This window comes from Tenrec ecaudatus, chromosome 10 (genome assembly GCF_050624435.1).
Source record: "Tenrec ecaudatus isolate mTenEca1 chromosome 10, mTenEca1.hap1, whole genome shotgun sequence".
Taxonomy (NCBI): domain Eukaryota; kingdom Metazoa; phylum Chordata; class Mammalia; order Afrosoricida; family Tenrecidae; genus Tenrec; species Tenrec ecaudatus.
Window position 1 is genome coordinate 58,701,677 of NC_134539.1, and position 26,902 is coordinate 58,728,578.

The 26,902-nt window shown below is 40.4% G+C and overlaps 1 protein-coding gene, 1 long non-coding RNA gene and 1 pseudogene across 4 annotated transcripts in view; 1 reads left to right on the forward strand and 2 right to left on the reverse strand.

Moving 5' to 3' along the window:
* The window catches only part of LOC142457953 (uncharacterized), a 30,686-nt gene extending 13,007 nt beyond the window's left edge, over positions 1–17,679 (reverse strand). The window contains exon 1 of the long non-coding RNA XR_012786396.1: positions 17,422–17,679. This is a non-coding gene — a long non-coding RNA (uncharacterized LOC142457953). The remainder of the gene's footprint in view (positions 1–17,421) is intronic.
* On the reverse strand, positions 14,193–14,315 carry LOC142460558 (small nucleolar RNA SNORA42/SNORA80 family; annotated as a pseudogene).
* Positions 17,680–17,795: 116 nt separating the features above from the next.
* CNTRL (centriolin) overlaps positions 17,796–26,902 on the forward strand; it is a 92,607-nt gene continuing 83,500 nt past the window's right edge. For all 3 annotated transcript variants that reach the window (XM_075560421.1, XM_075560422.1, XM_075560424.1), the window contains exons 1-5: positions 17,796–18,001; positions 20,283–20,527; positions 21,019–21,149; positions 23,657–23,787; positions 25,196–25,337. In XM_075560421.1, the coding sequence (XP_075416536.1) occupies positions 20,314–20,527; positions 21,019–21,149; positions 23,657–23,787; positions 25,196–25,337 (618 nt within the window). In that variant the 5' untranslated portion in view covers positions 17,796–18,001; positions 20,283–20,313. The remainder of the gene's footprint in view (positions 18,002–20,282; positions 20,528–21,018; positions 21,150–23,656; positions 23,788–25,195; positions 25,338–26,902) is intronic.

Here is a 26,902-nt window from a genome sequence, read left to right on the forward strand (position 1 = left end):
GTTGGCTATGAAGGGTCGTTTGCCTTTCCATATAAAGTTCAGAATGGTTTAGGAATATTTACTAAATTACTTTCTTGAATTTTGGTTGGGAGTAAGTACATACTCTTTTATTTGGAAAATTATGCCTTTTGTGAATAATCAGAATTTTATTCAAAAATCAGAATAGTGCATTAAAACTACAGTACTGCTATATAATATAAATATTATTTTATTCATATTTGTAATGTTTAGGTTCCTTTAATAAATAAATAAGCGAACAAACTCACTGCCATCTAGTCAAATGAAACTCTATAGGTCAATGTATAACTGTCTCCCTCCCCCCCCCCCCCGTTGGGTTTCTGAGACTAACTCTTAATAGGAGTAGAAAGCCCTGTCTTTCTTTCACCCACAGAGAGACTGGTGGTTTTGAACTGCTGACCTTGCAAATTACAACCCAATGCATAAGATTCCTAGTAACCCTATTAAAAGTTTTTGTTAAAGTTCACCTTAATAATATATTTTGTCTCATCCAATGTATTATTTCAACATGTGGAACTACATACATTTTAAATGCTCAGTAGTCACGTGTTATTGGTGGCTATATTGGACAGCGTGCATCTATACCATTATAATGGCTACATTTAAATTTTTCAATAATATAGACCCCTGTGTAAAAATATACATTTCTTCTAAAATATGGCTGTATAGTATATCTGTTGTTTTTAAAAGTTACACCAGCAAAAGCCACAGAGAGAAATGGAACAATGAAAGCTGCCAGATACTAGGTCCGATTCTTTTCTTTTTTTCTAATTGAAAGTAGCAATTTTATTTGAGTTAAAATTATTTTTAAAAATCCAAAGACATACTTCATGAAACTGGTACAAACTATTTTTTCCTGACGTTGGCTTTTGCTCCAAATTTCACAGCTGAGAAATACAGTATAAAATAAAAATAGAATTGGATTCAGAAAAGTTCTCTACTGCTCAAAATTCCAATTAGCAATATTTAAAGAGGAAAACAAAAAGGTTACTTTAAAACTTTAGTTATTTTGAAAGTCAGCCTAAGTACCCTAAAATCCAGAGTTCTCTAAGGGTTAAACACACACAAATGTACTGCAGTTTGTGAGGTGATTTCTCCCTCATCCCCCACACCAAAACCTGCATCTCAATTAATGCTTAGCAATTAGTTATTACAATCTGATTCTTTTCTAAAGCAAATCTGTAAAATGACTAAACTGGTTTGCAAAAGATTGAGCCAATAGCAGGTTTGCCATCCTTTTGAGAAAAAAAAAAAAGAATGGAAGGATATCTAGGTTATTCTGACATGGCTAATATGTTTATTATAAGTACAACTCAGAAGAGTTAGAGCTTGTTCATATTATTGGGTATATACATGCCTTCCCAAGCCTTGCTCTTGCTTTAGGGAAAGAATTTCTTTTACCATCCTGAGAGAGAGAGAGAGAGTTAATATTAAAATTAGCAAGAGAAGGGTTGCTTTTCTGAAGTCCGTAAGGCCTGAGCTCTATCCAAGGCCTTCACTATGATTTGCATCAGCAGAGAGTACTGGGTCAAAGTGAGGAAATTAAACTAGGCAAGAAGGACGAAACTGGAACCCCCATCCTAATTACCTACAGTATGAACTAAGACACTACCAAGAGGAAAAAATAAATAGTTTGCACCATCTTCTGGATTCTGTGGGTATTCTTTTTAAAAAACAAACATTTTATTAGGGGCTCATACAACTCTTAACACAATCCATACATATACATACATCAATTGTATTTTGCCTCTAATCATTTTCAAAGCATTTGCTCTCTACTTAAGCCCTTCGCATCAGGTCCTCTTTCCCCCCCCTCCCTCATGAGCCCTTGATAATTTATAGATTATTATTTTGTCATATCTTGCCCTATCCGGCGTCTCCCTTCACCCCCTTCTCCTCCCCAGGGAGGAGGTCACATGTAGATCCTTGTAATCAGTTCCCCCTTTCCAAACCACTCACCCTCTACTCTCCCAGTATCGCCCCTCACCCCCTGGTTCTGAAGGTATCATCCACCCTGGAATCCCTGTGCCTCCAGCTCCTATATGCACCAGTATACAACCTCTGCTCCATCCAGACTTGCAAGGTAGAATTCGGATCATGGTAGTTGGCGGGCAGGAAGCATCCAGGATCTGGGGGAAAGCTGTATTCTTCATCAGTGCTACATCGCACACTGACTGACTCATCTCCTCCTCTATACCCCTCAGTGAAGGGGTTTCCAGTGGTCGACAAATAGGCTTTGGGTCTCCACTGTGCACTTCCCCCTTCATTCACTATGGTAAGATTTTTTTTTTGATGATGCCTTATCCCTGATCCCTTTGGCACCTCGTGATCGCACAGGCTGGTGTGCTTCTTCCATGTGGGCTTTGTTGCTTTTGAGCAAGATGGCTGCTTGTTCACCTTCAAGCCTTTAAGACCCCAGACACTATCTCTTTTGATAGCCAGGCACCATCAGCTTTCTTCGCCACATTTGCTTATGCACCCGTTTGTCCTCAGTGATCGTATCATGGAGGTGTGCAGCCAATGATATGATTTTTTTGTTCTTTGATGCCTTATCCCTGATCCCTTCGGGACCACATGATCACAGGCTGGTGTGTTCTTCCATGTGGGCTTTGTAGCTTCTGACCTAGATGTCCGCTTGTTTATCTTCAAGCCTTTAAGACCCCAGACACTATCTGTTTTGATAACCGGGCACCATCAGCTTTCTTCACCACATTTACTTGTTCCCGTTTTGGCTTCAACAGTTGTGTCAGGAGGGTATCATAGAATGCCAATTTAATAGAAGAAAGTATTCATGCATTGAGGGAGTACTTGTGTAGAGGCCCAAGGTCCTTCCGCCACCTTAATACTAAACCTGTAACTATAGACACATAGATCTATTTCCCCATCCATATATATATATATATATATTTGCATGTACATATCTTTGTCTAGACCTCTATAAATGCCCTTTGTCTCCTAGATCTTTTCTCTATTTCCCTTGACTTTCCTCCTGCCCCACTATCATGCTCCGTCCCCACCTGGGTTACAGCTATACCTCTTCTTTATGTAACCTTACCCTTGATCATTCTCTACCAGGCCTGCCACTCCTCCCTCATCTGTGGGTATTCTTGATGACTACTGATAATAACTAGACTTATACACTGCAAGGATTTGATAGTGGACCCTACTGAAAACCAGTGCAGGCTATGAAGGGCATAGCAGGAAGCTTACACAATACATCCAATTCTCTGGTGGAAAAGGAAAAAAGATATGATGGATGTCAAAACAAACAAAAACTTATTACTAGAATTGATGTTCAGCAATGTACACACTCCTAGTTCATAAATATCATCTGATCATCAATAAAAAGTGAGTATGTCCCCTCTTTTCATTTAGGATTTTCTACAACTTTAAGGACTTCAATGTTGCATAAATGTGAGTGTGGATGGTGCCCCTTATCAGAAGTCACCTGAACTTCTTATTACACTTGGGATAAATGGAAACAGTTGCCAAGGAGTCTTATAAGTACCTAATAAGAGTTGAGTCCTTGGGTGGCACAAATAGTTACTGTATTCCACTGTTAGTTGGAAGGCTTGTGCGTGGAGCCAAACCAGAGGCATCGCAGAAGAAAGCTTCCAAAATATCATTGTTGAAAACTCCTATGGACGAAAATGCTTAAGGCAAAGAATGTACAGATGTGCTTTATATAATTGATACATGTATATGTATGGATTGTGATAAGAGTTGTATGAGTCCCTAATAAAATGTTAAAAAGAAAAAAAGAAAACTTCTATGGAGGTATAAGCATTGTGGAAAACAGTGCAGTGGTTTCGTAAAAAACTTAAAAACAGAACTACCATATATTGCTAGGTATAGACCCAAGAGACTAAAAAATAGAAACTACCACAGGCCCAGAGGACTCAGGAACATGGTACCTGGAGACAGTAAGGTCAATTTGCACATCAACCAACAAAGACTATGTTTTACATCCTACTTTAGGGAGTAGCAAGAAGACTAGTGGCGTAGTGGTTACCAGTTAGGCTACAATCCACAAGGTTAGCAGTCTGAAAGTACCAGCCTCTTTGTGGGAGAAAGACAGGGCATTTTATGCCCACTCAGATGAGTCGGCATCAATTTGATGGCAGTGAGTGTAGTACTGGGTTTTGGTGAGCAGTAATTGGGACCTTAAAAGCTCATGAGCAACCATCTCTAAAGTGCAACTTTGGGTTTCTCCCTGTCGGGAAGAGGAAAAAAATGATAAAAAAAAGTACACACACCTAAATCCAGGATGTGGTATAGCACTGGTGAAATATATAACTATTCTCTAGATTTTTAAAAATATTCCTCCTCTTGTGATTATGGTCTTTATTATTTTTGCCTCATTAATCATGTTAGACTTGTGTATGTTCATTTGTATAATTAAGATGGCTTGGTACATGGAAGCCAAGATAGATAACCCTTCAGAAATAGTAACAGGAGCCATAGTTCCCTGAAGGAATGGGAAGCAGGGGAGGGGAGGGGAAAGAAGAGCTGATAGCTTTGGTGACTGTATAACCCCACTAAAGGGAAGTGAACAACAGAATTGAATGTGAATGGATATATTGGATGGTATAAGATGTGGAAATAGATAAATAGCAGTTAGGGGAGAAGGGCATAAAGGGGAGTTGATATCAAGGAGTTCAACAAGTTCTGAAACTGACTTTCGTAGCAATTGTGCAATATTGCTTAATGTTATTGAACTATGGAATGTTATCTATAAGAGCTTCCAATAAAATGAAAAAAAATTAAATACACATGAGAATAATTATGTGAACATCATTCTACATGACCCTGAGACCAGAGAAGTAATATGATGTCTGTCTACCACTGCGAACTTCTCTGAAAGGGAATAAAATGGAGTTCTGAATAGAGTGGGAGAAAAATGTGGAATAAAACTCAAATCATAAAAAGACCAGGCTTACTAATCAGATAGAAACTGGTGGAGCCTCAGAGGATATGACCTTTAGTCATCCTTCAGGTCTGGAACTGAACTTAGTCCATGGCTAAATTCTCAACCAAACAACTGTTGCTCTTGTTGGTAGCTGCCCTCAAGTCTGTTCTGACCCAAAGCAACCTTTAATGAACAACAAAATGAAACACCGCGTGGTCCTGCATCTCATAAATGTTACTTTTAAGCCCATTGTTGCAACTACTGTAGAACCCATCTCCTTACTGATCTTTATGTATTACAATAACCCTCTATGGAACATGATGTTCTTTCCCAGGAACTGGTCTCTCCTGAGAACAAACATGTCCAAATAACTCCAGACAAAATCTCACCATCTTCCATTCTCAGGAACTTTCTGGCTGTATTTTTCTCAAGACAGATTTGTTTGTTCTCCTGGTAGTCCATGGTACTTTCAATAATTTTGCAAAAACCATCATTAAAATGTACCAATTCTTCTCCGGTCTTCCGCATTCATTGTCAAACTTTCATATGTATATAAGGTGATTGAAAATACCATGATTGACACTTCCGACAAGATGGCGACTGCAGGAGAAATCAGTGCAGGAGAGTTATTAAGAGGGAAACTCCACACTGCTGGGTCACAGGAAGAGTATCATAAAGATAAGTAGGCACCGATCCACTAGGTTTTGAGGAGCTAGGGACTTTTGGCTTACCACAGTGGAGGTCGGCTAGGGTTTGACCTTAGCCCACCATTGTTTCGGTTGGAGCCAGGATCATTTGTAGGGTCTTTATTTCAACACAGCCACAGCTTGCTGTCTCCTCAGAGCAGGATATAAACCCCTCCAGCTCCACAATCAGGGATCTGGGCTCAGCTATATAGTTACTTTTGTTTCTATCTCTTCTCTCTTTCCCATCACAGTCTCAGCAGCCTTGGGGCAGGGTTTAAACCCCTTCAGCCCCAAGAGAGAATTAGCTTAAAGGTAGAAAGAACTCAATAATGAACCATTATAGACATGCACTACACACTGATAAGAAAGGGAGGCAGGAAAACACTCAACACAAAAGGTATAAAATGACATTACAGAGTCCACAGATGGATATAATAACCCTTAATATCAATGGACTGAACTCAGGCATTAAAATATTGAGGCTAGCAGGCTGGCCTAGAAAACACAACCCATCAATCTGCTGCCTACAGGAGTCACATCTCAAGACTACATACAAAAATAGGCTGAGAAAAAGTTAGAGAAAAAAAACATACCAAACAAACAGCAATTAAAAAAAAGCAGGGGTTGCAATCCTATTCTCGGATAAAATTGACCTCAAAGTGAAAACCATAAAAGATAAGGAGGGAGGGACACAATATAATGCTCAAGGGAACGGTAGACAAAGAACCACCAAGCATTTAAAACATATATGCCCCAAACAAGAGACCTGCTGAATATGTCTACCAAATGCTCCAAAAGATGAAAAAAGAAATCAGAGGATAATTTCACAGCACTATGAAGGACTGTACTCCAATGAATTCAACAACTTGGAAGACATGGACAAATTCTTGAAAAAACAATCCCTCCTTAGCAACAGAAGAAATAGACAAGGTTATCAAGGGATTACCAACAAAAAATCCCCTAGCGTAGATGGCTTCACAGGAGAATTCTACCAAGCATTTAGGGAAGAACTGACAATAATCCTACACAAACTCTTTCAGGATGTAGGAAAAAAAAAATGGCAGGCTCCTGAATTCTTTCTATGAAGCTATTGTAACTCTAATACCAAAACCAGCCAAGGATCTCACAAGAATCCAGAACTACAAAAAAAAAAAAAAAAAGAATCCAGAACTACAGACCAATATTCCTTATGAACATTGATATAAAAATCCTTAACAAAATACTGGCCAATAGAATACAAAAGTATATAAAACAAATAATTCACCATGACCAAGTGGGATTCATACCAGGGATGCAGGGATGGTTCAACATATGAAAGATCATTAGTATCTGTGATAGGTAGGTTTATTGTGCAAACATGGCCATTAAACACATGTGGGATTAATTAAAAGGTAAAGAGAGAAATGGCTTGGTGAACCTCGCCTTTCTTATTTTTTGCTCTTTGATGATCAGACCAGTGTGTGGCTGCCTTACTCATTCTGTGCCTCAATTTGCAAACTACACTACCTGTGGGACACCTAACCTGTGGACTGTGTTGCTGTAGTTTGAGGTTCCTTCAAGACCTACTTTGCCATGCTACTGGAGTATACATCTCTTGAGCTGGGGACTGTCAGACCCTGTCATCTGGCTGACTGTTGGTGACCTGCCTTTCTGTGTGCTGCCTGTGGCCAGATAGCTGGAATTGCTGGACTGCCAGTGTATTAACTGTCTCATGGAAGTGAGTTGCATTGAGCCATTTGTACTACTTTATAGATTAATGGTTTATTTCTTATGTTTTATATATATAATATGTAAATAAAATTATTAAGTGTCCTGGTTTTGTTCCTCTAGAGAACCCTGTCTAACATAATTGGTACCAGGAATGGGATGGCTCATTCGACTCTAGAGGCTAAATATCCTCCTCTTCTGGATCATCAGTGCATATGTTCCCATCTCATATTTCAGGGTTCCAACTTTTTCCTAGCAATGCCCTCACTATAGTATCATACACTGCTCTAGATCTGAAATTCAGCTAATATTGTAATTCAGCCACTCACATGATGAGACTCTGGACCTGGTTCTCAGCAATGTCAGCTCTATTACTAGAGAAGAGAAGGCTCTCCTTTGTAGCACAGGCGGAGACTTTTAAGTCTGGGTCATCACTTGAGGTGTGCTTCTGAGGTTCTGAGACCATCCCTTCAGTGTTAGGAGGACCAGCCAACCAGCTTCCCTATACTTGTCATCCTGACAAAACTGCTGGAAAATATCAAACATATGATCACCCAGAGCCTCTCCTTTAACCAGCACCTCATCTATTGGTGGTGATACTGTAGATATTAGCTTTGCTATTTCAAACCATAGATTAATAAGAGTAGCAGACTTATCCATGCTTTTAGGTGTAGAAATAGCATTATCAGTGCTGTTTAGCCTAATCAGGCTGGAGAGTCAATTTAAGAAGACCATATTTATGGAAATCGATTTGGTGATAGCTAAAACAGGTGGAAATTGAGCTACCATATGACCCAGAAATCCCCCTACTGGGCATATGCCCAGAAGAGACAAGAAACAAAACGCGGACAGACATCTGTGCTCCAATGTTCAATTTTCATTGCAGCACAATGTTCATTGCAGTTCCCAGTTGCAAGGAGTAGGAAACAACCCAAATTTCCAGCAACTGACGACTGGATTAAAAAACTGTGATACATACATACAATGGAGTACTCCTCCCTAAAAAGCAGTGATGAATGCATGAAGCACATTGTCACATGGGAAGAAGTGGAGGAAATTATGCTAAGAAAAGTAAGCCAAGCACAAAAGGACAAGTACAACATTAGTCCGCTGAGGTCAGCTTAAAAATGCAAAAGTGGCACAGTGAAAAAGCTACTGTGTACAAACAATCCTGGGGTGAGGTCCACGTAGTCTGGCAGGGGCCAGACCAAATCCAGGGATACATATGGTAGCCAGCTAAAAAGGAGGGGGAAAAAGAAAAGAAAAAGACATGGGAAGTGGGGGAACAAGACACTAACCCACCCAAGGGGAGGATATTGGTTATATCTCCACAGGGAAAGGGACCAAACTTCAACCTGGTGCTCCACGACGTGAATACAACATACCGGTATGAAGCAGGAAACCAATAGAGAGGTCTGAGGGACTGGCTCCAATCCCAAATACGTGGACAGCACTCCCTCCCTGCAGAACAATTCACTTCAGAGGACAGCAGTGAAGCTAGTGCTCAGGGAGAGGTACATGTCTATCAGAGTACACAGGAGTACATGAAGCACGGAGGAAGAGAGAGTGGAGGCACATCCTGACCCACCAAGCCCTGAGGATGATATTCCCATTCAGAGCAGCCAAAGTACAGAGAGGACTATAGGGTCGGCCCCACTACAAGACACAACATCCCTCATTGACCCATAGCACTGTGGGTGACAACATTGAACACACAGTGCAGGAATTGCACCCGAACAGGCCCCACCACACTAAGACGAAACACTAAGGTTGTGCAAAAGAACAGCAAGGGGAAAAGAAAAACGAAGTCCCCAGGAAATACCAAAAACAGACTTTGGGACCAGGACATGACACCCCATCATACTCAATTAGAAAACACTCCTACAGGTCAACAAATAGACCTTGAACTATTTATAGGCTTTTCTTCTTTTGTTTCCTTCTCCTTGGTTTTTGTTGTTTTGTTTTCTTATGTAGCTTTGTTTTGCTCTGTCTTGTTTTTGTGTATATTATTATCTCTGCAGGTCTATCTAGATAAGCTAGGTGGGATAAACAATCTGGAGGAGAAAACAATGGGACCCACAGTTCCGGGGAGACAAGGGAGAGGGAGAGGCAGGGGAAAGAAAGTAGGTGTTAACAAACCTAAGGACAAAGGAACAACAAGTGATCCAAAACCGATGGTGAGGAGGGTGTAGAAGGCCCGAAAGGGCTTGATCAAGGGCAATATAACTGATAGGAATTACTGAAACCCAAATGAAGGCTGAACATGATAGTGGGACAAGAGGAAAGTAAAAGGAAAGAGAGGAAAGAACTAGGAGGCAAAGGACATTTCTAGAGGTCTAAATACAGACATGCTCATATGTAAATATATTTATATATGACAATGGGGAAATAAATCTTTGTGCATATATTTATAGGTTTAGTATTAAGGTAGCAGACGAACATTGTGCCTCTACTCAAGTACTCCCTTAATGCAAGAACACTTTGTTCTATTAAACTGGCATTCCATGATGCTCACTTTATGGCCATGATCACTGAAGACAAAGTGGGTGCATAAGCAAATGTGGTGAAGAAAGCTGATGGTGCCAGTTATCAAAAGATATAGTGTCTGGGGTCTTGAAGGCTTGAAGATAAACAAGTGGCCATCTAACTGAGAAGCAACAAAGCACACCAGCCTGTGTGATCATAAGGTGTTGACAGGATCAGGTATCAAGCATCAAAGAACAAAAATCATATCATTGTGAATGAGGGGGAGTGTGGAGTGAGACCCAAAGCCCATCTATAGGCAACTGGACATCCCCTTACAGAAGGATCATGGGCAGGGGGGATGAGCCAGTCAGGGTGCAGTATAGCACCAATGAAAACTACAACTTTCCTCTAGTTCTTTAATGTTTCCTCCCCTCACTATCACGATCCTAATTCTATCTTACAAATCCATCTAGACCAGAGGATGTACAGTGGTACAGTTAAGAACTGGAAACACAGGGAATCCAGGACAGATAAACCCCTCAGGACCAATAATGAGAGTAGCTATACCAGGATGGTAAGGGGAAGGTGGAGGAGAAAGGGGGAACCAATCACATGTTCTACATATAACCCTCTCCCTGAGGGACAGACAACAGAAAAGTGGGTGAATGGAAACATCGGTCAGTATAAGACATGACAAAATAATAATAATTTATAAATTATCAAGGGTTCATGATGGAGGGAAGGTGGGAGAGAGAGGGGAAAAATGAACTGATACCAAGGGCTCACGTAGAAAGAAAATGTTTTGAGAATGATGATGTCAACAAATGTACAAATGTGCTTGACACAATGGATGTATGGATGGATGGATTGTGATGAGTTGTATGAGCCCCCAATAAAATGATTTAAATAATAATAATAATAGAAAATACCATGATTTGGGTCATGTACACCTTTGTTCTCAAAATGATACCCTTGCTATTCAACTCTTTAAAGTGTACCAGATCGGCCCAATGCAATATGAACTGCATATGACTGCTGCTTCACAAGTATTTATTGTTGGATCCAAGCAAATAGAAATCCTTGACAATGTCAATATTTTCTCCATTTATTATGATGCTGTTTGTGATACAGCTGTGAGGATTTGGATTTGTTTTAAATTGACTTGCAAGCCATACTGAAAACTACAATTTTTTATTTTCATCAATATGTGCTTCAAGTCCTTTTTACTTTTAGCAAAGTTGTCATTTGCATATTTTAGTTTGCTAATAAGTCTATCTCCAATTCTGATGCCATATTTTTCTTCATATAGTAGCTGGCCTATATAGTCCAGCTACTCACACTATTTGCTCACCATATAGATTAAACAAGTATGGTGAAATGATATAACCCTAATACATCCTTTTCCTTATTTTAAATTTGCCTCTTGGCTCGGGTTCAGTTTCTGAATGAGCACAATGAAGTATTCTGGAATTCCCATTTTTCTCAGTGGTATCCATAGTATATTATGATCCACACAATCCAATGCCTTGGCAGAGTTGATAAAACATAAGGAACATCTTTCTGTTATTCTCTGCTTCCAACCAAGATCCATCAGACATCAGCAATGATATCCTTCGCGGCACATATTCTTCTGAATCTAGTATCAGCAGCTCCTTGTTGATAGTTAGAGCTGTTTTAAAATTCTTTTACAAAATTTTACTTGCTTCTGATTTAATGATATTGTTCTCATTTCCACATATTATCAGCCACCTTTCTTTGAAATGGGCACAAATATGGATCCCTTTTAGTCAGTTGATAGGTAGCTGTCTTCCAAATTTCTTGGCCTACACTAGTCAGTACTTCCAGTGCTTCATCCACTTGTTGAAACATTTCGATTGGTATTGTCAATTCCCAGTGGCTTGTTTTCACTAGGACTTTCAATGCAGCATGAACTTCTTCCTTCAATACCGTTGGTTCTTGATCATATGTTACCTCTTCAAATAGTGAATGTCAATCATTTTTTGTAATTCTATGTATTCTTTCCATCCACTTTAATATTCCTGAATCATTCAATATGTTCCCATGGGATCCTTCAATACTCCAACTTGATGCTTGATGTTTTTTTCAAATCTTTCATCTTGAATGATCCCAATTATGTTCTTCCTTTTGGATCTGCTAACACTGTTTTCGCATATTTCATTATAACACTCTAGTTTGCCTTCTCAAGCTGCCCTTGGAAAATTTCTGTTTGGCTCTTTCACATCATCATTTCATCCATGTACTTTAGCTATTCTATGCTCAAGGACAAGTTTCAGAGTTTCTTCTGATAGCCACTTTGGTCTTTTCTGTCTTTTTAATGACCTTTTGCTTTCTTCATGTATGATGTTCTTGATATCATTCCATAGCTCATCAGATCTTCAGTCATTAATGTTCAGTGCATTATATCTATTCTTGAGATAGTCTAGACCAGTGGTTCTCAACCTTCCTACTGCCACAACACTTTAATACAGTTCAAGCCTTTAAGATCCCAGACTCTATATCTTTTGATAGCTGGGCACCAATGGCTTTCTTGACATTTGCTTATGCACCTGCTTTGTTTTCAGTGATCATGTTGGGACAGGCTAATGTGCTTCTTCTATGTGGGTTTTATTGTTTCTCAGCTAGATGGCCGATTGTTTATTCTCAGGCCTTTAAGACCCTCTTCAGGCCTTTAAGACCCCAGACGTTATATCTTTTGATACCCGGGCACCATAAGCTTTCTTCACCACATTTGCTTATGCACCTGTTGTCTTCAGCGATTGTGTCAGGAAGGTGAGCATCTTAGATTGCCAAATTGTTAGAAAAGCTCTTGTGTTGAGTGAGTACTTGAGTAGAGGCCCACTGTCCACCTGCTTCCTTAATACTAAACCTATAAATATATGCACATCGATCTACTTCCCCATCATTATATATAAATATATTTACATCTGTATATGCCTGTATTTAGATCTCTATAAATGCCCTTTGTCTCCTAGTTCTTTCCTCTGTTTCCTTTTACTTTCCTCTTGTCCCACTATCATATTCAGCCTTCATTTGGGTTTCAGGAATCCCTCTCAATTACACTGTTCTTAATCCAGCCCTCCCAGACTTCCTACACCCTCCTTGCCACTGATTTTGTATCACTTGTTGTTCCCTTGTCTCTGGGATTGTTAACACCCCTTTCCTTTCCCCCGCATTCCCCTCTCCCATGTCCCCCTGGAACTGTCATCCTGTTGTTCTCTCTTCTAGCTTGTTTATCCCACCGATCCCTTCCAGATAGACATGCAGTGACAACAATATGCACCAACACTAGATCGAGCACAATGAAGCAACAATAGGAAATAAAACAATAGCTACAACAACAAAAATCCCTATAAATAGTTCAAGGTCTATTTGTTGTCCTTTATGAGTGCTTTCTAGTTGAGTGTGATGGGGTGTCATGCCCTGGTCCCTATTCCTGGCATTCCCTGGGGACTTCATTACTCTGTTCCCCCTGCTACTCTGCTGCATGCCCCCAGTGTCTGGGTTCAGTGTAGTGGGCACAGGGCAGGTACACTGTACTTTTAGATCTTGAAATGTTCTTTTTGATGATGAATACAATGTCATTCCTCCAGTATTGGCATTCCCAGCATATAAACCAGATGATTAGCTAAATTTAAATGGCCAATATCAGTACATTTCAGGTACTTCTTACGTTCCATATTATGATTGTAAATGAATATTTACTTGCAGCCATTTAATCATATTTTGAGTTATGATCCATCAGTAAATGAAAGTCCTAAAATCTTTATTCTATCTGTCATTAAAGTGGACTCTACTTTGAGGAGGTAATTCTTCCCCTGTTGTAATTTGAGTGCCTTCCAAACTGAGGGGCTCATTCTCTGGCACTATATCTGACAATGTTCTGCTGTTCTTCATAAGGTTTTCAGTGGAAAATTCCCTCAAAAGTGGACACCCTATACCTTTGTCACAGTCTGGAAGCTCTACTAAAACTTATCCACCATGGGTGATGCTGCTATTTGAAATGCCAGTGACATAGTTTCTAGTATTACAGCAACACACAAACAACAAAGTAACAGAAGAATGGTGAAGCCAAACAATACAGGTCTCTAAGGAGAACACTACCACTAGTGAGTTATACAAACCTAAAATAATCAGCCATTGGCGATCAAAAGGGTGGCATTCACCTAGGGACAAATTTCAGAAGGTATGGGAAAGAGCAAGGAATGGAAACAGGACGTGGAAGGAAGAAGTGGGGAAAGTCACATTGAGAGAATTACAATGAATAAGATGAAGCAAATTACAATGAAAAAGAGAATGGATGTAAAACTGGTGCTCTCCTCTGTAAACCTTTACCGAAATAAAAAATTTTTTTAAAAATTAAGGCAATAATTCTTTTTTTTTTTTTTCACTGTGCAACCCGCTTCAGTGCCCACGAAAGCCAGGCAATGGTCCGGGGCTGCAGTATGCTTTGGCCTGGGGCACTGTGAGAGGCCCATGGGATCGGACCTGCCATATATCCAAACCCAGGCACAAGGCAATAATTCTAACAGGCATATGCACATCAGGATCCATTGCAGCACTATTCACAATAGCCAGAGGAACAAATGAAATGTCCTTCAATAGGAAATGAATAGAAAAATAAAATATAGTACTTATAGACAAGGGAATACTAATGAGACATAGTAAAATAATATGGTCCTATCTAATGTATTATACTTTTGAACTCTGCCTATAACTATAATCTCATTTTGAAAGGAGTTTGCTACTATACTAATTAAGGTGGAATTAAGTCCTTAGAGGTATGGTTTGCTAAAATACAAAAGCCACATCTCCATCTTCGATGCAGAGAGAAATCCCAGGATGATTGGAAGGGCAAGTTTGAGATGTCTATCTGAAGTGGTAGAAGCCAAGATCAGAGGTCCCAGAAACTGTGGGCACAGAGACTGTGGGGGACAGAGCAGAGGTGGAGGCAAAATAACCTCAAACAAACATAGAGAGAAGAGCAGTGTCAAGACTATGAAGCAGTGTCAAGACTATGAGCCTCTGAGGTAGAGCTTTGGGCAAGCTTCCTAGCCCAAGGGGCAGAGGCCAAGGGACCATGTTGCTGAGAGGCTGAGGACCAGAGAGACTTGACTGCTGGCTGAGGAGAGGCATGGTTGTGGACCAATGATGGAATCCTTAGTAACTTATTAACTTCTCTAGTAAATCCCCATAATTGTGAGTTTTGTCTGTGAATTCTGTGTGGCCATTGCAATGATCAAACCTAGTATAGAAGTAGTGTGCTATGGGAGGAACAACAACAACAATATAACAAACATACTGTCATAGAGTTGATGGCTCACAGCTACCCCATAAGACAGATAGAACTGCCCCTGAGGGTTTCTGAGACTGTAAGTCTTAACTGGAGTAGAAAGCCCTGTCTTTCTCCAGAGGAGTGGCTGGTGGTTTTCAACTGAAGACCTTGCAGATTGAGCCCAATGCATAACCACTACATTACATTTGGTATCAAAATAGGTAAAGAAGGATGAAGAGTGGAGGTATATTTGACCCGTCTCAGACAATACGGAAGCCAGAGTAGGTTAGATATGGCCACCCTCTGTGTGTTTTCTCAACTACTTAGCCAAAAAAAGAAATAAGGTCCTGACACATGCTATAATATGGATGAATCTTGAAGACATTACAAAATAAATCAAACTGAAAATTATGACTACACTCAAATAAAGTGACAAGAATAGACAAAAGTATCAAAACCAAAGAATTTTAGTGGTTACAAGGCAGTGGGGGGGGGAGGAGTCATTATTTTTGGAGTACAGAATATCTGTTTATGATGAAGGAAAATTTGGCACTAGTCAAGGGTAATGGTTGCATAGGTGACAGATGGACTTGATGTCACTAACCTGTGCACTAATGAAAAGTTGAAATGGCAACTGTATAATAGATATTTTTACAGTAACAACTGTAGAAGAATATCAGGGACTGATGCCGTGTATGTACAACCAAACATTTCATGAGATTTGTTTCCTTGGAGTTTCAGGGTCATGGTTTCATGGGGCTTTCCAGCTAATATAATTTTTAGTGCTTCTGTTTTACCTCCCAGTTCATTTCATATTGTATTCTTAAAAGTCAGCAAGCAGTCTGTCATGCAAGTTACATCAATTAGTCTCCATTTGACTGGAGCAACCTGACAGGACAGTCATGAATAGGAGGCAGAAATGGAAAATGTGGTCAACTGCCTTCAGGAACAACTGCTTCCTTTGCCTAGAGAACAGAAGAACTAGATCATGACTAACTATAGAACAATCCTGATCAAAAGAGGTAAAAATATGGAACAGAATTTCAAATGTTCACTGACTACAGCCTTTCTGGAGCCATAGCTCAATGAACCTCAAACTATTGCCTTGATATAATCTTGAAAACTTAAATAAGAAAATATCCCTCCATCTTTTAAAACCAAACAAGAATTTACTTTTCCAGTAAAGCACGTGTCAGCCTTGAGCACTGGCCACTTTTAAAGTACTTCCAGGCAATCACCTTACAACAGCTCCCAAGGGTAGATAAGAAGCTGGGTTTATGGTAATGGAGGAGGGATTCTTCAGAAAAGGAGAGCAAGAATGGTTGCCCAACTTGGAGAATGTAGTCAGTGTCACTGGCTTATAGAGGCAGACATTGTACTTTATGTATGCTTTAATTTACAAGAACAAACAATCATTAGTAACAAATAAATGAAAATGGAGCAGTTCTACTCTGACCAACATGTTCCCATGAATAGGTGTACACTCACTCAATAGCAACTGGTATCAGTGTGGCTTATCTAGGCTTTAGCTTCTCCACTTAATTTTTGCTCCAGCAACTACTCAACTAATCTCAGTCCCCTGGCCACATTTTTTTCTTTTTTCATCCTCTTTAGGTTTTACGCAACTTATTCCGTTTACTGAATTTCCCCATTCTCCTACCACTTAAGTAAATTCCCCTTTTTCAGGTCTAGGATCAGATACCATTCCCTCAAGGGAAACCTCTGATAACTAAGACATCTAAAACTTGTACGGGGTGGGGGGGGGGGGGGGAGGGGAATATGGACCAGGTATTGTTCTCAGTTCGTTCACATCTTAGGCTTAATTCTCAGGAAAACTGCAGGCGCCAGGTGTCCTTTTCCTAGATGAGAAAACTAAGGCACGTAGATTTTCTACATGGGCGACAGAGATGGGCTGTGACCTCTACGGTGGAGAAGGGCAATGCCAATAGGAAGGCAATGGTATGAACAAGGGACTGGAGGTGACAGGAAGGAAAGAACTGGGCCGGGGCCGTTGGAGCAAACCGACTATTAAAATTAGAGAATGATGATAGCGGAAGTGGTGACATTGGGCGGGTGGGGAGGATGCTGCTTTCTGATGGCCAGGTCCTCCTCAAGTGGGAGGCTGGAGGGGAAGAAGGTGTCATTGATGATGACGTTTAAAAGCAAAAGCTCACTTGTTTTCCTGACATCCAGCAATGAATCTAGCTCGTTCTCTGAAAACAGCTGGAGGACGCTTCTGTGGTGACACGCAGGCTTTCGGGGTTTCTTGCTCGGGCCTAGGCTAGTGGAGGTGCGTCCCCGCCCCCCGCCCCCACCCCGTCTGGTGTCGGCCGAGAATTCACCTCAGAAATAGCCCATTCTAGGAGCGGGCTGCAGGACACACAGCTTCAAGGTCGGCCGCCAGTGTCAGAAGCGGGGAAGGCTGGTGACAGCAACCAGCGGGTCTCTAAGGCCGGGTCCGCCCCAGCCCCCCAAAGTCGAGCAGAGTCCCAAGCATCGGCAACCACGCGTCGGTGACGTGGTGCTGCTCCGGGTAATTTAGGCGGGAAAGCTCGCCGCGGCCCGCCGAGGCGGCGCGACCTTGGGGCGAACCCGGCGGCTAGGCGCGGCGGCGACTGAGGCGCCCAAGAGGGCGGGAAGCTAAGCTCCGCCCCCTGCCCCGCAGCCTGCGGAGGGGCGTGGCCGGAGACCACGCCCACAACGCGCCCGGCCGCTCGGCAACCGGCACAACACGACAAAATGGCCGCAGCGCCGCTGGGCGCCTGAGGGGAAAGGACGACGTCGCCTCGGGCTCCGCCTCGACCGGCCCCGTCGCTCGGCCTGGCTCCGGGCAGTGCGTGCCGGCCGCCGCCGAGACCGTTCCTGGGCGTCCGGAGGAGCGGGGAGCCGGAGCCAAGGCGGAGGGCCCGGACCGGGAGTGCGGTGGGCTGGCCCGGGATGCGGGCGGGGGCGTGTACCTGGCGCTTGGGATTGGATGGGAAGGCCGGCCGGAGCGGGGAGGTTACCTGGAGACGGCGGAGGTCGGGACGGGGACGCTGACTGACGGCTGTGGGGGGTGGACTAGCGGGGTCCGGCCTCGTGGGGGAGGTTGGTGAAGTGTGCCAGGTGTCCGGGAGCTTCGCAGGGATGAAGGATGCTTTCGGTATCCTGGCTGGGGCTCGACGTACTGACAGATAGATAGACAGTGCGGGGGCCCCAGAGGATCCGGGGACCGAAAGCCCAAGGAAGGCAAGAGTGGAGATTGGCTGGTGTAATGATCAAGAGACTGATAGATTTTGAAGATTGGGGTTAATGGCTTGACCGTGCCACTTCGCTCGCGTCATTTGACGGCCTTAGGACTTTGGGCCTATTTCTTTCAGATCCTCATTTGTCGAAAATAGTTGCGAATCTCTTCGGAGTGCTTCCTCTGTGTCAGATACCGTTGTAAGGACTTCACGTCTATCAATTCACTTAGCATTTGCTATCACCTGGAGGAGTTGATCATTCCTGTTTTTGGTCTAATGTCACATAGAAAGTGGAACTCCAAGCTGTGTAGTTCCAGAATCCAAACTCTTAATTTTAATGATCGAATGCCACTTGCAAAATGAGGTTAATAATTCTACTTTATAGAGCATCTGTGAAGACTGAAATTTGGTAATGTCTTTCAAGTTCATTCATTTCATAGATGTTTGTTGTGTACCAAACAAGACAGATTTCGTTACCCTTGCCGTGAGGTTTATGTCTAGAAGAGGAAGCAGACAAGAAGCAAGTAGTTTCGGTTGACCAATCATTGACTTGTAATTGTGATTAAGTGTTCAGATGGAGATGACTTGGTAGAGGCACTATATATTATAGGAGGGTTTAATCCTGTTTCGATTCTTGAGTGTAGTTACCTGCCTTCTCACCTTTGCAGTGTAGAGCCTACTATAGTTTGTGACACATAAAAGTTGCTCAATAAAATATACTGTCTGAAAAGTTGATGGAAAGGCACCTGGGAGGTTTGGGTTTTAGGGTATCTGAGTAGACAGGGTAGATTACCATATTTTTAACACAAATAATGCACCACTAAGTGGTTCTGTGAAACCCCCTGTATTAGTTTCTTATGCACAGTGTGTGTGTGTGGTGGTTACATGGACACATGTGCAGGCAGACAATAAATAATGCACTGGAATACTAACCAAAGGTTAGCTGTTTGAGTTCAGCAAGCGGATCTGTGGAAAAGTTTGGTGTGCTACTTCCAGAGAAAAGTTTGGTATGCTACTTTCAAAATAGCAGCCCCTGAAAACCCTGTGAAGCACAGTTAAACTCTTCCCCATGAATCACAACTCAATGGGAACTAGTTTTGAGTAGACTGAAAAGAGAGGAGTAAGGATCCAACTTAATGTATTATTATGCAATAGCTTTCCTACTACCCTTGTTGAAAAGACTCTTCGTTCTCCATTGCATTTAAGGGTTGGCATCCTTGTTGGAAATCAGTTGACCACACATGGAGAGTTTATTTCTGGGCTCTCTATTCTACTTTATTGGTCTAGATAGCTATTCCCTGCCAGTACCATACTGTTTTGATAATTGTACATGTAGTAAGTTTTGAGGTCGGTAAGTGAGAGTCTTTTAGCTGTGTTTGTTTTTGTTTCTTCGGGTCTCTTGAAATGCACAGAATTTTAGGGTGGGCTTTTCCATTTTAGGGAAAAAAACCCTGTTTGGATCTGTAATACGTATATTGTCTAAGGTGAGATTAGAGGGACATTCGAAGGGAGCTTTAACTTTTAATGGTTGAATACAGGTGCATGTGCCCACAGAAGAGGTTCAGAATGAAGGATGTCCAGGAAGGCAAGAGGAGTCCTAGAAAAGTGTGGAGAGCCAGAAGCCAAAGGAAGAAACTGTTTTAAGGACAAAGGAGTACTGATCAGTATTAAATATTCCTGTTTGCCAAATATGTCCATCCTGTTTCTTCCATTCAAGGACTCCTTATGGGTTGAAAAGGCCTTGTGAAAAGTTCTTTCCACTGAATTGGGAACAGAAATGAATAGGCATCATTTTGGGCTGGAGCATTTAATTAGCAATATAGGACCCTCTGCCCAGATGATTCGCAATGTTTCAAATAGTCCTAGGATGGGCAGCCTGTGAGTGTATTAACTATGTGCTTTTGAGAATTTAATCAGGATGTTTGAGGAATAAGTTAATAGTTTTGATAGTTCATTAAATCTGCTGAAAACACTTGCAGGTTTTGATGGACACCAGGCTTTATTCCTGCAATGAAGAAAGGTCCTCCACAAAGAGAACGCGCCAGGGCAAAGATACCATCGTCATCTCGCACTCCTCGTCCAACTTCTCTTATGTCCAGCATGAGATCTAGGTCACTTTCGCCTTTAAGTGGACCAGAAACTTCGCCTTCAGGAAAACAGTGGTATGAGCAAGTTGAGATTACAGAAGAAAGCAGTATGTCTCTAGACAACCAAGGGCATAAAGGTATTTCTTTTTAATCTAAGGACATGTCTGGTTACATAGTCTTACATAGAGAGAGGAAGTAAATAATGAAAATATTGCTAAGAACTTCAGTGTATATACTGTTAAAGGTGTATACTTTTGGTTTTATTTGCCTGGGTGCAGGTCCTTGATTTGGACCTTACTAGCTGCAAGACCTTGAATAAATGAATTCTTTCATAAGTGGAATTAATTATCATTTTCATTTCATAGATTCATTGTACTAGGTAATATTTAAACTGTAAAACATTAAGCTCAAGACTTGGCACACAGCTAATATTTGTAGATGATAAGTATTGTTATCATTGCCATGAACTGCTTATAAAATAGAAATTATGAAAACATTGCATTCAGAGCTAGCTGGGTATTTTTACATTTGCATGTCATAAAATGTTTTTATTATGTAATATCAAAATCATTAGGTTTTCAGAGTTTTTCTGTCTTCTACTGATAATGATCTGTTTCTGTCATTTCAGAGCCTGATGCACGTGCCGGAGTTCGATATATTACTGAGGCCCTTGTTAAAAAGCTTACTAAACAGGACAACCTGGGCTTGGTGAAATCTCTGAACCTTTCACTTTCTAAAGATGGTGGCAAGAAATTTAGGGTAGGTTACTAACAATTTCCAAGTATAGACATTTTTCTCATTTGTTATAAAAGTAAAACATTTATATCTATGTATATATAATAGATGTAGCATTTCATCCTAATGTCATATAATTAATAGTAAACCTTTTATTATTTCCAGTGAGAGTTACACATCAGAAGTATATCTCTTAGTACGTAAACTATGTCAAATAACTTGGGTTGTTACCATTATTCATTAGTATTCTATATAAGCCAAATCTGTTGCTATAGAGTCAGTTTTGACTCATGGCAACTCTATAGGCTATGGGGGAACTAACCTATAGAATTTACAAGGCTGCAGACTTCATGGGAACAGATGACCACTTTTTTCTCCTGTGGAACAGCTGGCGGATTTGAACCACTAACCATTCAGCTAGCAGCCAAGCTTTGAACCACTGTGCTAGCGACAGGGTTGACACACTGTTTACTTCCTGCTGCATATTTTCATCAATAGACCGGATTAGACCGGATACAGCTAATCCATTCATTTCTATATTATCTATGGTGGTTTTCATGCTATAAAGGCAAAGCTGAATAATTAAGATGACTTTATGACCTGCAAAACCAAACTGTTTCCTTTCTGACCTTTTACAGAAAAAGTGTGCTGCTCCCTGCTCTACAGAGTCCTGGTGGCGCAGTGGGTTGTCCCCCCAAATGGGTAGTTCAAGCAGCAGCTGCTCCTTGGGCGAAGGGTCAAGCGTCTGTTTCCGTAAAGCTTCCCAGCCCTGAGACCCTCTGGGGTGGTTCTCCTCTGCTTTGTAGGGCCCAGGAGGTGGACTTGACTTGACAGCACTGTTATAGGGTGCTTACTACTTTAGGCATAAATGATACCACTTAGCATATTGTTTTGGAAGTTCATTTTTTTTAAATTGGAAAAATGTAACTTTAGATTTTTGTCATACATTGAGACAAAAATTGCAGAAATTTTAAGAGGAGGTAAATGGGAAAAAATCAATAAGCAAAAAATTGTGTAAGAATTGATAACATTTTTCATCTTGTATATATACAACCAGTGCCATTTTTATATCCATTTATGGTTATTTTATGGCAGGTATTATGTTAGTGTGTGGTGGCAGAGCCAAGGTAAGAAAACTTAGTTTTTGCTCTCTGAAAACATAGAGTTTAGTGTGAAGAATGCCTAAGATGCAGATGAAAAATGAGGGTGACTCAGAGTGAGAATCAGAAACAATGAGGGAGAGTCAGAGATGGGAGAGGCAGACCCAGTGACCAAGCCTGAAATTGCTTTAGGGAAAGGTGAAGATTCAAGAGTATGGTCATTTGAAGTCAAAGGAAGCGAACTGGAACTTCAGGCAGGAAAGGAGGATATAAAATGTTATAGAGCAGTCACATAGGTAAAAGTCATTTAGATTTGGCCCATGCTTCTTTCACTGTGATACTTTTCCTCCCCAGCAATGAACTCACGATTACACACACAGTCCACTGATTTCTTTAGCACCTACTGTATGCTGTATCAATAGCTGTGAATCCAACAGACAAAACCCACCCTTGTGCACTTGCATGTTATCTTATTGTATTATCTTTATTTTCTTGTTAGTACTCATCTTGTCAGTATTTGAAAATCTTGTTTGCTTATTTATTTGTTCTCTGTCTCTGAGCATGAGAACAAGAACCATGTTCCCTTATAAACATTGTGTTTTCAGTAATTTAGAACAGCCGTTGGTTCACAATCTATGTCTGATTGGCGTTTTTGGAATAGTTGAATGAATGGTGGCATAGAAGAGAATTATTTGAATACATTAATGGGGACAGAAGGTGTGCTGCCATGCCAGCTGTATAGGAATACATAGAAGACAGAATGAACAGAGATAGACAACTCTCCAACTCTTATGAGAATATTGTTGGCAGATAAAGGAACTAAGATAATGGTATGATAGCAAAGCAAGTTCAGTGCAAGGTGATTGTTTTATGTAGGGAAGACTTGAACGTGTTGAACCTAGACTCTCTGTGGTAAGGAAGTTGTTTGGTTCATTGCTATTGCCACATTATTTGGTGCTACACCTGGTATGAACTTAATGTGTAATGAGTATCTGTTGAGCAAGGTGGGAAGATCCAGGAGAAAGTAAAAAGTCGAAGATGCAAAGACATAGGGGCAGGAGTTGGGTGGGGTTATGTGAGAGCCTCGGTGCCTACTTTAAAAAAAAAAGAAAAAAGCTATCTCTTGAGAGAGGGAGAAACATCAGAGTTGAAGTGGAGGATAGAATGGGCCAGGCATGGAGTGTCCTTCTTAGAGAGTCTTGAGCTTCTTAATATTTAGGAAGTGTTGTCCACTGAGGGACAAGAAATGCGTGGCAGGTTGAAGAGAATTGTTACTCTTACTGCGGAGACTTGCATCCAGGGATTGTTCAGGAGCAGGAAATTTCATTATTCTCTAATGACAAGTCAAAAAAAAACTTTGGTGTACAGACTTAAAGACTGCTTTATGTCAAGATACCTATTGTATAAAGTATTTCATTTATTTCCAATTAGTATATTGAAAATTTGGAAAAATGTGTTTGCCTTGAAGTACTGAACCTCAGCTATAATCTCATAGGGAAGATTGAGAAGATGGATAAACTATTAAAATTACGGGAGCTCAATTTATCATATAACAAAGTCAGGTAAGTAAGTCCTTTAAGGAGCATTGCAGGGATCTTTGTTACCCAAATTACTGATAGAATCCTTTGACAAGTTGGGCACTTTGCTCCTTAATCATTCATCATTAGCTTTTGCATGAGATAATTGCCTGACTAGTATCTTATCTAGCATTATCAAAGAAAGGGCTACATTTTTGAGTACTGTGTTTTTATTTTCTTATTTCATTTTTCCAGAAATTTGTCCTATAGTCTATGTTTCACTGCCTTATTACATTAAGGATGTTGACATAAAACAAAATGATTTTTTAAAATAAAATATTTTTGATTATGCTATTCCGGTCTGAGAGATGTTTCAGCTCCATTCTGAACCTGTGTACCTATCCTAATGTTCTTTGCTCATTGTTAAAAGAAATATACTCTCACTCTTGTTTCTAATTAATAATTGATATTAACTAGTAGAAAGAAAATCGACAGTGGTTAAAACTACACATAGAAGACTTATTATTAAAGAAGGAACAATTATAAACAAAAACTTATGTAAGACTTAAATAAAATCTTGAGAATCTTTATATATATATATATATATATATATATATATATATCCCCAAATTAGACTTGTTATAAATAATGGCCAACAAAATATTAGTAATAGTGGCAGAACCTATAATAAGATAAAATTGAAATAAAAAAGATTAATGAAGCTAATATATAGTATAATGTTTGCTTAAAAAGGGAATTGATCCTGATGTAAATAATTTCAGCAAAATAAAATGAAAATGGCAAACCTTGAAAATATTTGCTGAGTGTGGCAAATTAACCAAAGATTTGGAATTCACGTGGAATAACACATCATCAGTCAAAACTGATCAATATAGGTAGCAAATGGTTTATTAATTTAAATACTTTGATTAAAATATTTCTGTTTCTACACACACTGTCCTCATCAGGCTAGCCACTATTGTGTGGTGACTTAAAACATAGAGCACTTTCCTTTGCAGGCGGGGACTCTAACAAGTAGCGGAGGATGTGCTTTTGAGGTTTTGTGCTCATCCCTGGCTGCTAACTTTCACGGACAGTCACATTGCCACTGGTAGAATTGCCCCCAGTCTATGACGTCTATTCAGACTTTATGTTAAATGGCCTAGGGCTTGGGCTTAGGGAAAGTTTGTGGTTTGTCGGTGCTCATGCACTTATTTCAAGGTTTAGCATGTTCCCAGTGTTGGGCCTCTGAGGGTAGTAAGAAAGAGGACCAGTTTAGCTCTCATACGTTTGTTTTTAGCCACTTTTTTGGTGCTCGTTTATGAAAAGAATTTATAAATTAAAATGATAAAAAGTACCCTGAAATAAGACCAAGCCTGTTTATTCTAAGAAATGCAACAGAGGGACTCTGTCATTGTACTCATTAAATTTGATTTTATCCTTTGGTTTCCAGCAAAATTGAAGGCATAGAACATATGTCTCATCTACAAAAACTCAACCTGGCAGGGAATGAAATTGAGCACATCCCAGTCTGGTTAGGGAAGAAGTTAAAGTCTTTGCAGGTTCTCAATCTGAAAGGCAACAAGATCTCATCCGTAAGTTACTCCATGTAGGAAGAACTACTTTTAAAGTTTTGGACTTGTTGGGGGAGAAAAAAAAGATTAACATCTGAGTGGTTGGTTTTTGTTTCTGCTGCTGTTGTTTTAGATGGGGTTTCTTTTTTAAGGTCTTTGGTCTTCTGACTCAACACCAAATGAAAGAAGTAGAAAATGAGAGTAGACTTCCTTCCTGTGACTTGGAGGCTCCCTTACTCTTTCTAGAAGTCAGTGCCTCATGTTTCAGTGGGAGAAAATAGCCCCTTTTCTGCTTTATAGGTTGCCTATCCATGGGGCTCAGATGAAATGATAAAGGTGGAACTACTTTAAAACATGAAATAACTCTAAGGTTACATTAATTACGCTTTCTCAAGTGGAGGCCATTAATAATAAATGGCATTTAAAAAATGCCTTACCAGTTGCAGTATCTCAGCAATGACAACTGTGCTATGTACAGCAACCCCTTGGACCTCAGGGGAAGATACAAAGAGCTGGCCATGAGTCTAAATTTTTTTTAACATTTAAAAAATACCATTAAACAATGTATTATTTAAGGTTAAGTATAATATGAGGGGATTTTTTTAAGTGTAGAAAAAATGAATTAAAATAGGTGGGTGGGTAGGAGGGGAAAAATGAATTAAAATATAATGGCATCTTCCCACTTTCCCCCACTTTAAAAAAATCATTTTATTAGGGACTCATACACCACCCATCTCGATCCATACATACATCAATTGTGTAAAGCACATTTGTACATTCATTGCCCTCATCATTCTCAAAATTTTTGCTCTCCACCCAAGCCCCTCGAATCAGGTCCTCATTTTTTTCCCCTCCCTCCCCACATGAGTCTAAATTTTGCCAAAATAATAACCATAGGTATTTAGAGGGGCTTCAAAAAGTTTGTGGAAAAAGTCAATTTTCTTTTCATTCCATTTTCCATGAACTTTTTGAAGCCCTTTGTGTTCAGTGTCAGCCAATGGTAATAGAGAAGTCGTTCAAGAATTGTTTTTCTTTTTTTAAATCATTTTATTGGGGCTCTTACAGCTCTGTAATACAATCCAAACATCCATCCATTGTGTCAAGCATATTTGTACATATGTTGCCATCATTATTTTCAAAACATCGTCTTTCTACTTGAGCCTTTAGTATCAGCTCCTCCTTATTCCCCCCCACCCTCCCTCATGAACCCTGGATAATTTACAAAAACTTTTTCTCCCCATGTCTTACACTGACCGCTGTCTCCCTTCACCTACTTTTTTGTTGTCCATCCTAGAAAGGGTTTATATGTAGATCATTGTAGTCAGTTTCCTCTTTCTCCCCTACCTTCTCCTTCCCCTCCCGATATCTCTGTTCTCATGATTGGTCCTGAGAGGTCAAGAGCTATTTTTCCTTGTTACTCATTTTGTCTGACTTTTTCCTGCCCATTTATTGCTAACGTTGGCATCAGTATGAGTGATGTATATTCACTTAGGAGAGATTCATCTTACTCATTATTTAGAAAGTGTTTACCAGCCTTTTAAAACCCCTCTTTGGATAAACAGAAATACATCACTTTCCCCCCAAGA